The 18,392-nt window shown below is 40.5% G+C and overlaps 1 protein-coding gene across 1 annotated transcript in view; it reads right to left on the bottom strand.

Moving 5' to 3' along the window:
- Window positions 1-6,244, bottom strand: part of LOC147331286 (A-type voltage-gated potassium channel KCND3-like) — a 110,793-nt gene extending 104,549 nt beyond the window's left edge. The window contains exons 1-3 of the mRNA XM_086293505.1: window positions 6,145-6,244; window positions 2,767-3,216; window positions 724-1,883 (exon numbers count right to left, since the gene is read on the bottom strand). Of these exons, the coding sequence (XP_086149631.1) occupies window positions 724-1,826 (1,103 nt within the window). The 5' untranslated portion in view covers window positions 1,827-1,883; window positions 2,767-3,216; window positions 6,145-6,244. The remainder of the gene's footprint in view (window positions 1-723; window positions 1,884-2,766; window positions 3,217-6,144) is intronic.
- Between the last annotated feature and the right edge of the window lie 12,148 nt (window positions 6,245-18,392).

Genomic DNA, 18,392 nt, shown 5'->3' with positions numbered 1-18,392 from the left:
TTAGCTGTGCATACGGAGCTCCTGGTTTAGCCCCAATTAGCAAAAGGAAAATTTGTTGAAAAAACTGTAGAAAAGCTATTGTTTGTCCTCTGAAAACAATCAAACTTACTATTTATTCAAAGATGATTAGAAGTCATGCCATAAGAGTGTGGAGGTGGAAAAGAGTTGTTAGTTAATTGGAGGGTTATGAATAGAACTGTTTGTTTCAATATTAGTAAAAATGTTCAAATGTTTTGGTTGTGGCAACCTAATGACATGTGGAAACTTTTTTTTCCATGAATTTACACTGATCAAAAAAGAAACTACAAGATGTGGCTCTGCATGAGCTGTACATCCCTTGCACAAATACAAATCTATTATCTGAGCATCTACTTGTGTATTGCATGTATTCAAACAGTGTCTTCTTATTTGGAGAGCTCTAACTAAGGCAAACAAAACGCCATGAATGTTTGTGCTGATAGATAAATGCTACACTCCCCACCATTAATCACACTGGCAGTTTCAAATAAGCTGTAGCGTACTGAAGTATGGGGGAAGGCTGTCTTAATGCTCATTTGAAATTCAAAGTGGTTTTCATAAATTATTCAGTTTATTAAAATCATAAGCAACTCTGTTATAATTCCACAAACAAAAATACACATATACCACAACGTGTAACTGTGTGTGAATGCATTTACCTGTGTCAGTGTGCGTGTGTGGGGGTTGCATATGTCTATTACTCACCCCAGCGTCGTCATGGTGACAATAGTGTACCAGAATGAAGCTGGGATGCTGGTGAACTTGCTGGAGCTGGAGCCCTTCTCTGCATAAAACATGACCGTGGCAAAGATGATGATGGCCATGGTGAGTGAGAAGAGGAGGAAGCCCAGCTCCGAAGCGCAGCTCTTGAGTGTATAACCCAGGATCCGCAGGCCTTGCGAGTGGCGGGAGAACTTGAAGATACGAAACACTCGAAACACACGCAGTGTCACGAAGGCGCCGCTGACATCCTCGTTGTTGGTCATCACTAGACCAATATAATATGGCAAGATAGCCACCACGTCGATGATGCTCATCACAGAGCGCATGAAGCGGTAACGACTAGGTGCGGCAAACAAGCGCAACAGATACTCCACGGTGAAAATCATAACACAGGCGGTGTCCATGCAGAAGAACGCAACAGTGTAGCGTTCGCCACATGGCATGTCTTTCTGATTGGCAGTAGCACCACAGGGCACGGTCTCCACCACATTCGTAATGACCGAGACAGCAATGAAGAACCCAGTGACATAGTAAAAGACCAGGGCCATGGTGGAGGTGTGGGGGTTTTCAAAGGCGCGCCACATGGTCTCTCTGAAGTTCATGTTGGGCATCTTCAGGTCCATATTCTCTTCCTGATCATCCTGCAGCCGCTCTAAGTTCTCCCTCTTTCTGTCCTTGTATTCTTCATAGCAGCAGTCACCGATGATCTCAGGTATGATGCCAAAGAAAGTCAGCTCCTCATCATAGGCCGAGATGCACTCGTGACGAGGATAATGGAGCTTTCCCGTTCGGTAAAAGTTGAGAATGCTTCTGAAGGCGTCAGGGTCCCGGTCGAAAAAGTACTCCTTGGTTTCCTCGTTGTAAAAGAAATCTTTCTCAGAACTGCCCAGTAGGGTGTCTGGGTAGCGGTCCAATGTTGTTCTCCAGGTCTGAAAACGACGGCCGCTGACATTGAGGATGATAAGTTCATCTTGTTTCTTGCTGTTGTCTCTTGGCGCGATAGGCATGGGGCAGTTGGCCACAGGCATCCAGCCAATTGCTGCAGCCCTGGCAAAGGGGAGCCACGCTGCTACTCCTGTTGCCATTGTGAAGCAAAGTCTTCCACACCTTCAGACTTAACTGCCCTGAAAATGATCTGGCATCTGAAGAAGAAAACACAAAAAAGGGAATGTGGATAATTAACAGCAACACATTCAGTCTTCAACCAAATGACCAGTGCTGACCATCAAGGTGCTGTGTACCATCATGCCTATTCTACTATGAGTTTCAAAACATTTTTCCTCTCTGTTAAATCTCCTTTCACTTTCAGCAGTCTCTTGTTTAAATATCTGAAAATGTCATCTATACAAAATGCCACCTGAGCTGCTAAAAATGGAAAGAACAGCTAAAGGTGGATGTAAAAGTTTGTGTGAAATGTAAAATCTGATTTCTATGAAAAAAATAAAATGTGCACGAGTTCGACTTAGACCACAATTAATTGGTATGCATGTGAATCAAATGACTCGCCTTTTGTGTCCAAGCCTATGTCGAAAAGGAACAATTACATGTACAATTTAACCAGCATCAGCGACATTAAGAAACAACTATAAGGCTTCTGTTCTGAGCAGCTTCATTAACTATCCTACGGTGAAAAACAGTGACAGCCAAACCTGTTGAATCTAAATAAGGAGGAAATCTACTTCAGAGTTCTCCATGCGCTGATAACGTTACGCGGTTTTCCCTGTTAGAATTTTAAAGTACATAAATTACACAATGACCTGATGACGTTTCTTTACTGACTTGTATTACCTGGTCGAGTATAAGCAAACATCTTGTGTCCGTGCACGTTATACTCAAAACGTGACAAAAAGTGATTCTGAAACGTTCACGCCTTAGAAACACCGCATTTCGCCTCCAGCGCACGAATCGCACAACTTCCCCAACAAACGCATTTATTCACCTGATAAATGCAAATTTCTAAATTTATATCAGCCCTTCCAAAGATAAGAACTGAATAAAAGGGTCGGCGAAAACAGGAATACTCACAGAAAAGGAGATGGAGTGGAGGAGGGAACAAAATCCCAACTCTTCCAAACCGAGTCCTCAGTTGTAAGTGAGAAAGGATGAGCTCGGATCCATCCAGCGAGCTGAGGCAGCGAGCAACACCTCTCTTCTTCACCTCGGTCGATCGGCAGACTCCCGCACCGAGCAGAGCGAAAAAACTGAAAGCAGCAGAATTAACCGCAAGACTCTGAAGAAACGGTCTGTGTCTGACGGATTCTACATCCTGCCTTCTTTGATTCCCCGTCACTGTTTGAAAAAGTGAAATGTGATGGAGAGGAGACGCACGCTTCCCTTCCTTCACCACAAAGTACAATGTACGACTCGCTCGCTGTGCCAGCTCCGTGTCATCAGTCCTCCTCCCCTCTGCCTCACTTTGCCATCATCTGTGACAGACTTCAACTCACTTGGCACTTCCAGTATGGTGGTGATGCACTGTAAAGCAGAACGTGACGTTGTGATGCAGGAAACTGGACTTGATCAATCAATCAACTTTAAATCCGATTTAAAATTTCAAGTTATGCATTTGTTTACTCATTATTATTTTTATAATCTCAAAATGAAAAATAAACCCTGTTGGCAGACAAGAAACTTCTATTCTTCTTCTATTATTATTATTATTATTATTATTATTATTATTATTATTATTATTATTATTAGTAGTAGTAGTAGTAGTAGTAGTAGTAGTAGTAGTAGTAGTATCAATAATTCCCCTTTGCACATGTTTCATGCCATGCAGGCCTAATGTTTTACACCCCGCCTTAACCTGCTTGGTACCCTTGTTAACGTTTGACCTTAACAAGTCCCTCATCTAAATGATCAAATCGTCCTTTCACAAACAAGCAAACAAACAGCTCGGAAGACTTCCTCCAAGCTGAAGAATTATAGAAACTCTGCTTTTGCCTTTTCCTGTGGAGATGAAAAAATAAAACCTTGCCTTACAGTGTCAAAGGTGTGCGCCCTCATCTCCTTTTATGAAGTCAGTTATATTGCCACTTGATGCGTTGGCATGCTGCTGACAGTTTTCTCGTGGACAAAATATTTGACAAAACAGCGCTTGTTTGGAAGGAATTTAAAAATACCTCTGTCTGTGTTGTCTGAAGAAATGTAATATACTCCCCCCCCCCCCCCCCCTTTTTTTTTTTTTTTTTTACACAAATCTGCTCGAAGGTATAACGGTTAGATTATTTCTCTGGCATAACTTTCATTTTGGAACTGTTCCTATACCAAATGTCAAGACAAGATTGTCAGCCAGCGGTAATTCATCGATTAAGTGTTTGCTGGGACATGACAGATATTCAGGTTTTTGCACTTTTCAAAAAGTGGAAAAGTTTGCATTAGAAAGCAGGAAGGGTAGCGGGAAGGTGGCAAAAACACATCTAACTTTTACCTCGAATGTTGGAACGTGACTGTTGCTCAAAGCCACTTTAAAGTTTTATTTTAATTTCTTGTTTACTTTCATTTTTTATTTATGGTAGGTGACATTTTGGCATATAACTGCTTGTTAGGGATAGGACAACAACGTGTTTTGAGTTAAAATACAGCTTTTTACTAAATTAAACACACAGAGCTCAGTGTTTGTTTTCAGGTACTACTTTCCATCATGAGTACAGGTGGGACACCCGTGGTGCATATTATGCAGTGATTAACACAGCAGCTAGAGGTCACTTTAAAACATCACCATGTACTCTAGGACGTAATATTAAAAACTGCTGTCTTGTATTTTCATTTAAACGATGTTAAATTACCTTAAAATGCATCGTGGTGTAAAGTAATAAAGTGCTGTTACATACAGTCATGTGAAAAAGACTTTTTACAGGACCCTGTGTAGCTTGTATTGCAGCTAAACTACATTTAGCTGCAATAATTTGAAGTAATAAATTTCAGTATGACTTTAACATGCTTTAACATCATTATGGAGGAATTTTGCCCACTTTTCTTCTAAATGTTGCTTCAGTTCATTAGAGTTTGTGAGCATTTGTTTATGCAAGTCCCACAACAGCATTTTAGGCCAGTTGAGGTCTGGATTTTGACAGGGCCATTGCTGCACCTTGATGCTTTTGCAGCCATTCTGTTGTAGATTTGCTGGTGTGCTTGGGATCATTGTCTTCTTGTATGATCCAAGTTCAGCCAAGCTTTAGTTGCTAGAGAGATTGCCTGACATTTGCCTCCTGAACACTTTGGTAGCCTATACATGGTTAACTGAATGACTCCAAGGTGACTAGGTCCCATGGCTGCAAATCAAGATTCAAATTGTCATCCCTCCACCAGAGTGCTTTGTGCTGATCTGCTCTGTATGTTTTCGTCAAGCTTGGTGCTGCGTATTATGGCAAAACATTTCCACAATGGTCTCATCTTTCTGAAGGACATCTTTTGATTTGTTAAGATGCAACCTCGCAAACCCAAGCTTTATGGCATGCTCTTTTAAGAGAGACAAGGCTTTTATTGGAAACCCTTCCAAACAAGCCATACATATTCAGACTTGTTCCAGTTGTATTGTTATGAACTTTAAGATCTAACATACTAGCTGAGGCCTGTAGATTCTGAGATGAAGCTCTTTATTTTATTCATTGAATTTCATTCTAGGATACTGGCATACATTAAACACAATGTCGCATTTAGACCACAAACAGTCCATAAAGGAGTGTTTTTGTAATGTAACAGCCTTACTCTTTCATCCATGCTACACTACGTGATTTATAAAGAAACGATATTGGCGTTGCGAAAAACTAAAAGTCAATTACACGTTCTGAATAATGCAATATGCCGAAAGAAATCACCTTAAATTTGTGCCATTTGATGACTCATTTGATGATGAGTGGTAATTTCAAAACACATAATTTGGGCAGACTTAAAATACAAGCAGTAATGCAAAAAGTCCTCAGTAATAATCAAAACAGTGTGATGCAGTTTATTATACCTTAGTGATGCATATTCCTGGAAGAATTTTCTATTAAATCCAGACAACCCAGCTGACACAGAGCAGACTGTCCAGATATTTTTGTTGGTACATAAAAGCAAAGTACCGCATGAACAATTTAGAGTAGTAGCTAGCTAAAATCACAGGACACCTCTCATTATGATTTTTTTTAACACAGTTAATGTGAAAGAAATACAGGGCAGGATTATAATGCAGTAATCCAATTGTTAAATGCTTTTAACTATTGGTCTCTTATACTGTACAAGAGAATAACATTAATATAAAGCAGCACCAAAAACTCCATCCTCTATAATTTTTCCTCAAATAAGCCTTCATCTTCAAACTGTGAGCCAAAGCAGAGAGGGGGTGTCAAAGGAAGCCCTACAGAGCCTCGCCATCAGCTAGGAAGAAGCAGCAATCCCCACTAGCTACTTCTATCTTACACTTTAATCCCAGGCAGCATGGTCTGAACGTATAGACGCCTCAGGGGACTGCTGGGGCTGGACGAGGAAGGCCTTTGAATGGATGGCCTTGTGTGTGGCTGTTGGAGGGGAGAGTCAGAGGGAGAAAATGAAAGGGAGAGAGAGGCTGTGTGGCTTTGGTATTAAGACAGATAGGCTATTGATGGACTCCAGTACATTCAGATATTCAGATCAAGTTCTGCCACATGATGTACAACATCATGCCCAGGATTTAAAATTTTAAGTTGCATGGATTTTTCACACAGGGGTTTGCTTTTGTTTTATCTACCATGTTATGGTGCTGTGGCACATTTGTAAACCAGTTTTCCAATTTTCCTGTATAAATCTGTAAAATTTAGTGTAAACATAGAAGTTTATGCGTTGTATGTTAAGTGATATGCACACCAAGTCAAATAAAATGTAGGTAAATGTGCACTATTCCAAAATCTATCACTGTTCCCTGCATAACAAAGACAAAAATAAATAAATAAATGAAAACATTCAGCCTAAAAATAAAGACTAATGCAATTGTTATCATTGTCTGCATCAGAATTATATATTAATATATTAAATAATTTGACATACTATTACCTCAATCTGTCAATTGCCTGATGATTTCTCATACTCTTTACTGTGACACGTTCAAAGCTTTTGGGTGCCATCTGAACTTTAGAGAATACATTTACTAGCAATTTTTCACAGTACTTTACATTAACTAGTGACAGTAGAGACTTTCAAATATTCACCAAAATATAGGATAGCGGGAAAATGTCGTTTAAAATTAATTGTGTGGATATTTTTTTTGACAAAATTGCATTTTTGGCAATGTGCTCTTTTTTTCATTGATAAAATTGTAACAGCATATTAAGGTTTAGTTTAATCTTTGTAATTAGATTAAAAAAAATACAGGTGCATTCAGACTATATGCGTCATACGTTCCAATCTTTCACAATGACTGGGAAATATCTTAAATAGTTAATTGCCCATAAGGCTGAGTTTTGAAGGTTTTTCTCATGTCACTGTCCTTCACCTGGGGCAATGCTTGCTGAGTGCATGAGAGATATTTGTATGTCATTTAGTCTTTTTATAGCCCCTTATAAAACAGAAAAAACAATCTCTACAAGGGTACCACATTTATTTGGATTGATTTAAACTTGAGTGTGTGTGTGTGTGTGTGTGTGTGTGTGTGTGTGTGTGTGTGTGTGTGTGTGTGTGTGTGTGTGGCACAGTTGTTGGTGACAGATGAGCTGTTCTGAGCATTTCAGAACCTGCTAATCAGCTGCATTTTTCCCCACACAACAGAGAACGTTCTAAAAAAGAGAAAATATCCAGTGAGCATTCACTCTGTGTGGGAAAATGTGTTGTTGATGCCAGAGGTCAGAGGAGAATGGCCAGAATGCTTTAAATTGATAGGGAGTTAACAGAAACTCATTAGAACCAAGAAATACAGAAGAGCATCTCTAAATGCAGAAGGGCATCTCTAAATGCTAAACATATCAAACTTGAGGCAGATGGGCTACAGCACAGGTGCCACTCATCTCAGTTAAGAACAGGAAACTCTGGATAGAATTTACACAGATTCACTAAAACGGGATAGCAGAAGATTGGAGAAATGTTGTTTGGTCTAATAAGCTTCAATTCAATTCAGATGGTAGGATCAGAATTTGTCAGAAACGACATCAAAGCATGGATCCATTCTGCCCTGTATCAGTGGTTCAGGCTGCTGGTAGGTATGATGTTGTGCGGGTTATTTTCTTCACACACTTTGGGGCCATTAATACCAACTGAGCATCATTTAAACACCACAGCCTATCTGAGTATTATTACTGACCATGTCCATCCATTTTTGACTGTGTCCCCATCGTCTCATGGCTGCTTCCAGCCAGATAAGGCACTGTTCCACATCATCTCCGGCTGGTTTCTCGAACATGGAATGAGTTCACTATACTCAAATGGCCTCCATTCACTAGAGCTCAGTGCAAAGAGCACCTTTTGGGATGTGGTGGAATCGGAGATCACGGATGTGAAGCCAACAGATCTGCAGCAAATATGTGATGTTATCATATCAATATGAACCAAAATCTGAGAGGAATGTTTCCAGCACTTTCTGAATCTTTGCAATGATCCAACTCATCCAACTCAGTACTAGCAAGGTGTACCTATAGTGGGCAGTGAGTTAGTTTCAGGTTTGCATGGACATTTTTTTTCTCTGTACTTCAACTGCTGTATTAGTCCACAAGGAAATAAAAATAATTCAAGGTCTCAAACACATATGAAGTATTATGTGTGCAGAAGTCGGCTGAGACGATGGTCACGCTTGCTTTAACATACTAGAACTCTGACTTCACCTTCACGGTCAGAATACACTTGAATAAATGAAATGATTAACAATGTCATCTTCATTTAAAATGAACTATTATCACCTTACAGCCATTCTCACTGATTGTTGGTTAATAACTTATGTTTAGGAATAAAAAAAAAGAATCATTAACATAAATAAACAGGTGGTAATTATGTTGCGTTTGAATCCAGAGAATCCAAACTGCTTAAATGAAATTATTTAATATAAAAAGTGTGACAGAACATTTTTATTCATTGCTGCAGTGATCCGAAGCTCACAACAGCATTTGAGCTTTTATCTGGACTTTTTTTTTTTTTTAACTAGCACAGCCTACAGCTTTTTCAGTTTTTTTGATTCTCTTTCACAGACATCATCAGTGAGAATTTTACTGCCTAAAAGGCTCAAAAACATTTATGATCTGAAAGAAATGAAAAGGAAGAAGTTACAGGACTTGTAAACATAAAGCGGCTATGTCACACGTCAGGTCAATGCAATTTTGCTAATATGTTGCAGACGTATGAATATATTTAATTATATTACTATACTTGCATTGTAGATATGTATTTGCCTTTATAGCATATTTAATATTTTGTGTATAAGCCCAGCGAATGCACATGGAGATTAACTGTTAGCAAAATCTAGTGCAAGGCAACTTTTCTCTTGTGAGATCAATATTTTAGTGGATGGTTCCTGACAAATAATGAATAAAACTAAAACTATTCACATTAGCTTCATGAAGTGATGATACATTAGTGTTGTGTTGATAGGCTGCTAAGAACTCTATCAAAGGGAAAAAATTGATTAATGCATGATTGAAGCATCAAGGATAATTGATTTTATTTTTAAAAGGGATTATTTGCATCCATTTACTTTGTGATGCCATGATGAAAACCAATAACATGATATTTTCATAGTTTACTCTGCACCATCTCACACGGCACAGCTCATATACATAATATCCCTCGATATATGACCCATGATGATTGCAAATGATTTCATTTGGACTTTCTGCCAAGCCTCAGTCCAATGAATATTAATCATGAGTACAAATGTTGTAAATATAGTGGTTTTAATGTCCCTCTTTATTTGGTAAAACCCTTTCTACAGCAATTACTACAGCCATTTAACATTCATTACTGCAAGATGCATGGTACTGTTATTCAAGATACATGCAGTGGAAATTCAAAATGGAATAAAGGCAGATATTTCTTCCTTGTTGAAGTAAAGAAACCCTTTTTAATAGCTGTTAGAAAAAGAGATACAATAGGTTGAAAGGGGGATTGAAAAAAGGTAGCAGTCAAGAAAAGGAAATAAAGGCAATGAGGTGGACATGGGCCAAAGGTGTTTTCTGATCAGTTTCAATGCATGAACAACTGGAGAAGCAGAGCAAGAAGGTAAAACATGTAGAAAAGATAGTGAAATCGTGACTATGCCAAATACAAAGATTGCATTTACAAAGGAGAGAAAGCAGCTCAGATAATCAGTTTGCTACAGAGCCAAAAAAAGAGAACAAAAAACAATGTGGGTGTGGATTAATAAATTCACAGGGACCCCAGTAGCCTTGATTGTACTTGAGTAGTCATCTTATGACTCACTTACAAAACATCAAAGCCCACCCCTCATTATCCAAAACATAAAGCCACACTACAGAGTAACAAGCATGTGAATCCCGTTCATCCAGCCTACTGCAGGGATGCAAAGAAAATGCACAATCTGAAAAGACTCATCAACTGCAGTGTTGACCAACATCTTAGGACCGGCTGCTGTGTAGCAGCTGCTCATGAAAGCCCACCACTTAGAGAGAAATGATTTTGACTCTGGGAACCTCTTAAGCTTTGAGCAGCAGAGCAAATAAACACCACACAAAAATCCTGCGTGAAATTCATAACAGCCAATAGTGCACGCACAAAACAGATTCAAATCAGGTGGGGGTGGGATGAGGAATTCAAATGTAAACGCAGTACCCCGCCATAAGGATGAAATGGTGAATAGAAAGCTTTGTGGCAGAGTGTTAAAGCTTGTTTGTCAACAGCAAATGGACCCAGAAAATGCAGGTGTGTTAAAGTAACAGACAATTTAAGCAATTAGATACTAAAGCATTGATGGTAGTCGACTCTAATGGTGATGCAAATGATCCTTTCTGAAGGTTGTTTGTTTATGACATACTTCTGTGGATATTTAGTGGTAAATTTTACATTTGCATTCACCCATGTTTTTAAATTATATACAGCCTATGGAAAACCCATCAGCAGCAGGGCTGACACAGACCCATCTATTGATGCTGTAACTGTCACATGAATAACTCCAACCCACCATTTAAAGGACAAAGCCAACTTTGCAATCTGAAAGCAAATGTGTGAAGATGCAGAGCACTGCGTGTTTATGTGGTGAAAAAGCCCCAGCAAAAGAGACAAAACCTTGTACTGTACAATAGAGAAAATTAAGAGGAGATATAGTGATTCTACCATTATATTTCATTGCCCTTCAGAAAATCGCAACGTTATCGTAGTTCAGTGCTTTAATTAAAACTCTAATGAGCACACTGGATGGTCCAAGAACTCCAAGGCTGATTTATGACAAAGTTATAAATTACACAGAGTAATGAATATTTTCAATTATAGCAGTCCTGGCTGACAAAAATCATCAGCCTCAGTGCGTTCAAATGTGACAAACCTCACTCTCTGAAAGTTTAGCGCGATTTCATGTGAGAGGCACAAGAATTTTCTAATTCTTGTCTTGTATTACAGCAACATGTATGCCCACACACACGCACATAAAAACGTGCTGATAGATGAAAATGCTAAAACAGTAGGATCTTATAGCCCAACCTCCTGTTGGGTTACTAATCATCTGCATCATAATAATATGTACCAGTTCCTCAAAAACATCAAAGCACTAAGCATTATGACTTTAAATCTCACTTTTCAAAAATGTGCTAAAATACTCAAAAATGTTGATATTAGTGTTTGAATTAGACTTAAATGCAAAATAGCAGATTATTATGTATCTACACGTTTGACACACACTGACAAACATCAGCATGTGTGCAAGATTTCATAGTTTTCTAATAGTTTTAACTATTTCACTCAATTCCACAGACGTGAACCTCATGGTGGCTCACCAGAATAAATCAGAGGAAAAAATGGATGCAAGTTTCATATTTCATGTGAATTAACCTGCATCAAAGCAGTGAGCTGACTGGTCAAGAGACCAACATTATGTTCCCTTATTGTTCAGTCATACTAGCTTAAAAATAAGTGACTGCAATCACCTTGCAACTAGTTGCCTGGTGGTCGGACTCAGACTGACTGCAAATATACAATACAATGTATTACAACAGCATTAGATAAAATCCTATGCAAACCTCTGCAACGGCTTCCAAATATGTCAAAAAATATATAAATATAAAAATATAAAAAGTTGCATAAAACACAAAAATATAAAAAACATACAAAAATTCTAACAGAAATTCTGCACATTTTCACATTCTGCAGGAAATCACGGCACAATGCATTCACCTAAAAAATGCACTGTTCCCAGCAGTCTTTAGTGCAGTCATGACCTTTGAATAAAGAATATTTTTAAATCTTTTTGTCTGTGTTTTAATTGCTCTGAAACATCTGCCCGAGGGCAGCAGTTCAAATCAAAAGTGTCTAACTTGAGAAAGGTCTTTTATTTTATTTTTTTTTTTTTTGAGGCAGCAGGAACTGTAAGTTCTTTTGTGTAGTTACTGGGAACGGGCTGAATTCATTTTTTTCTCATCTAATCGATAACCAGTTCCTAGATTTTGATTGCCATCCAATTTACAAATGGATACAATGCCAACATGTTGCAATTGATCTGAGTTAGACTGCACCGATGTGCACTACTCACTTGCATTGCATGTCTGTGCAGTAGGGGATTGAACTACCTTGGTACTTCATGCTGTCTATATTCCTACATAAAAGCAAGGTTGCCAAGTCTTTACTGTCATTGTGCAGCAAATACGTCACTTTTCATGGAGGAATTTGGGGATTGATGTTTCATCTTAACGGGTGTCTGGATGGACTGGATGGACTGGATGGACTGGAGTATACTGATTTAATGTGAGGGTGAGAAGACACATGGCTTAAACTAATCACAGTAGACAAAACCAGGGAAGCAAAACCAAACACCATAAACACAAGAAGAGGGGCTGACAAAATAAAACAGGAAGTAACAAAACATGAGAACAACCATACTGGGGGAAATTAGCAACTGAATACAGGAAACACAGGAAAGGCCAAGAATAAAAAAACAGGAGACTGTAGCATAAATCTAGGCTGGTAAGAAATGTTGTATTGCTAGATTCTGCATTGTTGATACAGAAAAAAAGAGAGTGGTTGTTACCTTGATTTATGGCAAGTTTCTGACCTCTCCATAAACAGCTGTGTCTCGAATGTGAACAGGGACCGCTATCAGCTACTTGCAACCTAAAAAAGAAATTGTAGAAAAGCACAGCAACACTAACTTTTGTACTTTCTGAAACTGTCCTTACATCAAAAGGACCATCGCCGACTGAAAGTTCAAAATAAAAAGTGTGTGTTTGAAGCAGATAGAGAAAAAAAGAATGAAAGAACGCGAAAATCAAAGAAAGCGATACACTAGCGCCAGTGTTTGAACACTCTGACCAATCAGGCATGGGTCAGTGGCCATATACTCACAATGAAAAGGAAGGTATGATGTTGTGATGACATTTGGATGATATTTTCACAGACCGAGTTAATTTTAGCATGAAAGCTGCATGAATGCTCTGAACTTAATCAGCTTTAAAAGTCAAACACATAAACAACTAAAATGTATTACTTTGATGAGGGCAGTGTCGAGTTCAAATATTATCCTCTTCTCTAAAACAGCGAGCGTGGTTACTTTCCTGTCATTATCGAGTCATTTATTTAACACGGTACCAGACTATTTCGTAAAAGACTTTATTCTGTGAAACACTTACTGAGGATACATTGCTGTAATTTTACAAGATGATTTATAAATACACATTTTAATTCACACTTTACTAGAAATATGCAGCATTTTTTGCAACTGCACAAAAAATACATTTGAAACTCACTTTACACTACTTTGTCCATGGATATTTTACCTTCCATGACTTCCCAGTACTGACTTGATGATATTACACCCAATTTGCATTGGCTATTATAAAGCTCTGTCACTAACCTTATTCTGGAGCATTAATTTCCAACTCAATTAGATTAGAGTGAAGTATGACCGAGTACTTAAAATTTTGAGACTGCTGGATTCATTTTTGGCTGTGTCCATTTTTCTTCCTTGCATGGAATGTGCAATATGGGGGAAATACCTTATCTAAATACCAACATCCCTTTGTCATTGATGCTTAAAATTAAATGTTTTAAAGCCTTGTGATGTCCTTCTGTTACTATTGTGTTCTGATTTATTTTAACTCAGTTCAGATCTTTTGGGTAAAAAACAAAACAACAAAAAAACAACATTTTCTCTCATTTGGCTGTCATCTTGGACTTTTCAGTGATCTTTTTACTGATGAAAATGACAGAAAATGGAGCTTATTCTAAGGATCTTTTCCATAGTGAACACTGAAATTATGGCCCGCTATCAAGACTGAAATAGGGCACTGCACAAAAATACCCACGGCAAGAGAGAAATAAACAATCTTCTTCAACTGGTCTGATTGTGCCTTTGAGACAATCTGTCTGGTGAGTGATAATGGCAAAGCTAGAGGTAAACACTGCACTATATGAGCAGTCACAGCCTGCCATTTCACATCGAGAAAAAGAATTACTTTACTCACCTGAGAAGTCAAATGGCATTTATTTGAGTCCAGCCACAGATTGTACTTAGCACAAAGACCTTGATGAGTTCTAAATATCTGGTGATGGTTACTTTTACTTGTTGCTCATCTTTTAAAGAGTTACAGAAAAAATATAGTTTCACATTATTTGTTAATTTCTTGGAGTATCTGATCAGATTCTGCTTTTCTGACAGGAATATACCCCTCAAATCCCCTCAAACGGGTCTTTGATTCAGAGAGGGGTGGAGACATGCTTTGAAAGTCCTCCAGGGTTTATGTCTCTGAATCAATAGTGTCACCATTTCAACATAAAAGTGAAAAGTGCCCGGCTTTCAGAGGAATACCCCGGCAGGCTGGCAGGGATACTTCCAGCCGCTCAAAAGGTAATCTAGCCTTTGTGCGTTGCTGACCTACAGCAGACAAGAGCTTCTGGACATCTGGACTCACAACTCCAACAGTTTTATCGCCGATCTCCGACTCATCCCAGAGATCTCCAGAACACCGGAGGCTGCCCACTCTCCCCGGCTGGGCGGAAGTGCACGCAGACGGCGCCGAGATCGTAAACAAAGGCGAGGTAGGCGCGGAGGGCTACGGGCTAAGCTAAAGCTAACACCACACCGGCTGCCTTTACCCAGTATTTTTCTCGCCAATGTCCGTTCTCTGGCAAACAAAATGGATGAGATACGGCTCTCCATCACTAACAACAGACGGATTATGGACTCAAATGTCATGTTTTTCACCGAAACATGGCTGAACAACAGCTGCCCGGACAATGCTATCGAGTTAGCAGGACGCCACACACGCCGAGCCGACAGGCTAGCAGATGACTCCGGCAAGACCAGAGGTGGAGGTTTGTGCATTTATATTAACAATGCTTGGTGCATGAACTCCACTACTACTGAGAGTCACTGCTCACCTAATGCGGAGTTTTTAATGGTCAAATGCAGACCTTATTATCTCCCCAGAGAATTCACTTCGATCATACTCACTGCCGTGTATATACCCCCCGACGCTAATGCTAGGTTGGCCATGAAAGAACTTTCTGCAGCCATTAACAAACACCAGAATAAACACCCCGAGGCTGCTTTTATTGTTGCTGGCGACTTCAACCACACCAACTTAAAGACAGTCCTCCCCAGATTCCACCAACATGTCTCCTGCCACACCAGAGGAGACAAGACTTTAGACCATGTGTATTCCAACCTGGCTGGAGCCTACAAAGCCACACCCCTCCCCCACATTGGACAATCGGACCATCTCTCCCTGTTCCTCACACCACGGTATTCACCACTCATCCAACGTGTGAAACCTGCTGTGAGGACAATTAAAGTGTGGCCAGAGGGGACAGACGCAGTGCTCCAGGACAGATTTAAAAACACAGACTGGAATATGTTCACCCACACAGACCTGGACCAGTACGCCTCATCTGTACTGGATTACATCTCCAAAACCACAGACAGTGTCACCACCCAGAAACGGATCACCATGTACCCCAACCAGAAGCCTTGGATGAACCGGGATGTTCGTCTCCTCCTGAAGGCCCGCAACACTGCCTTTAGGTCAGGAGATGCACACGCCTACAGTACAGCCAGGGCTAATCTAAAGAAGGGCATCAAAAAAGCCAAACACCATTACAAAAAGAAGGTAGAAGAACACTTCTCCAACTCCAACCCCCGACGCATGTGGCAAGGACTCCAGACCATCACAGACTACAGGACCACCAAACCCTCCCCCGCATCCTCTGATGTCTCCTTCCTCAACGAGCTCAACAACTTTTATGCTCGTTTTGAGCGAGGGAACCCCACAACCACAACCAAAGCAGACATGACGCCAGACCACCAACCTATGACTCTCTCCCCCACCGATGTAGGAGCGGTGCTGAGCAGGATCAATGTCCACAAGGCTGCAGGCCCTGATGGCATCCCCGGGCGTGTTCTCAGAGCGTGTTCTGGGGAGCTTGCAGGAGTGCTCACAGACATATTCAATCTGTCCTTGGCCCACGCTGTGGTACCGGCCTGCTTCAAATCCACCTCCATCGTCCCGATACCCAAAAACTCCAACCCATCTTGCCTCAATGATTACCGCCCAGTAGCACTCACCCCCATCATCACTAAGTGCTTAGAGCGACTGGTCCTAGCACACTTCAAATCCTGTCTCCCCCCCACCCTGGACCCCCACCAATTCGCATACCGCCGGAACAGGAGCACAGAGGATGCAGTCTCCATCGCAATGCACTCTGTCCTCTCACACCTGGACAACAACAACACCTACGCCAGAATGCTGTTTATAGACTTCAGTTCAGCATTCAATACAATCCACCCCTCACAACTCATCAGGAAACTGACAGACCTGGGCATCAGTTCCCTCATCTGCAAATGGTTACTGGACTTCCTGACCAACCGCCCCCAACATGTCCGGCTGGATAACCGCTGCTCATCTACCATCACAATGAACACCGGTGTACCACAAGGCTGTGTGATGAGCCCTTTCCTCTACTCCCTCTTCACCCACGACTGCAGACCTGCTGATGGTTCCAACACCATCATTAAGTTTGCAGATGACACCACGGTGATTGGCCTCATCAGTGACAACGATGAGGCCGCCTACAGGGAGGAGGTGGATCGTCTGGCTGAGTGGTGCGACAGAAACAACCTGCTGCTTAACACCGAGAAGACCAAGGAGCTCATCGTGGACTACAGGAGGAATGCTGACCCACATCCACCCATCCACATTAAGGGGACGGCTGTGGAGCGTGTGAGCAGCTTCAAGTTCCTGGGAGTCCACATCTCCGAGGATCTCACCTGGACGACCAACTGCTCCAAGCTGGTCAAGAAGGCTCACCAGCGCCTCTTCTTCTTGAGGACTCTGAGGAAGAACCACCTGTCCTCAGACATCCTGGTGAACTTCTATCGCTGCACCATCGAGAGCATCCTGACCAACTGTATAACAGTCTGGTACGGGAACTGCTCTGCCTCGGACCGGAAGGCGTTGCAGAGGGTCGTGAAAACTGCCCAGCGCATCGCCGGAGCACCACTTCCTGCCATAAAAGACATCTACAGGAAGCGGTGTCTGAAAAGGGCTGGGAAAATCATCAAAGACCCCAGTCACCCATCACATGGACTCTTCACCCTCCTGCCCTCTGGGAGGCGCCACAGGAGCCTCCGGACTAAGACCACCAGGTACCGGAACAGCTTCTTCCCCACAGCTGTCAGACTCCTGAACTCTGCCTCCTGACATCTGACCCACGTTAAACTCATGGACTGAACATACACACACCCACAATGGACAACTGTACCCTCAAACACAATAATAACATGGACTGAACCACCACTCACAACCACTAGCACTTTATATAGCCTCTGTAGAAACTATCTACACCCTCACTTATCTTAACTGCACTACTGTATAGCTCTGTGTAAATAATCATTCTGTACATTCGATAATTTTTAATCCTACAACTGTTTACAACTTGCATAGTTCCCATTTCTGTATAGCTGTATATCCCAGATTCTGTAAAGTTATTTATTTCATATTCTGTATAGTTTTTCATATTTATATCCTGTTCATATCCTGTACATAGCTTGTACTCACTACAGCCTGTACATACTTATAGTTATAGAATATTCACAACATACTTCATACCGTGTACATTATAACATACCATAATAGACCCATTTCTGTAATATACTCACATATCTATATTATTGCTAATATATATTGTAATATATCTATATCACTAAAGCACTTCTGGATGGATGCAAACTGCATTTCGTTGCCCTGTACCTGTGCATGTGCAATGACAATAAAGTTGAATTCTATTCTATTCTATTCTATTCTATTGATTTGTCAAAGCCAAAATTGGTGGTTTGGATTGAAGGACAGAAGGGATGTATATATGTATTTTATTTTCACCCATTTAAAAATGCACATTTTAAAAAACGTCATTTTAAAAGCAACTGATTTGCATGAAACTGACTTTTTGTGTCCAAGTCAGAAAACAACAGCAAATTTCCCAGATTGAAAGTAAAGTTTGATGGAAATTTTCATAGAGAAAGTTTGTGGTCCATGACCTGGTTTCATCCATGTTTT

The sequence above is a fragment of the Aulonocara sp. 'chitande type north' Nkhata Bay genome, linkage group LG5 (assembly GCF_057382095.1).
Source record: "Aulonocara sp. 'chitande type north' Nkhata Bay isolate Kocher_YH1m ecotype deep benthic linkage group LG5, A_spYH_male_GT1.1, whole genome shotgun sequence".
NCBI lineage: Eukaryota > Metazoa > Chordata > Actinopteri > Cichliformes > Cichlidae > Aulonocara > Aulonocara sp. 'chitande type north' Nkhata Bay.
Note: the sequence above shows the minus strand (reverse complement) of the source record. Positions and strands in the feature narration are given on the sequence as shown.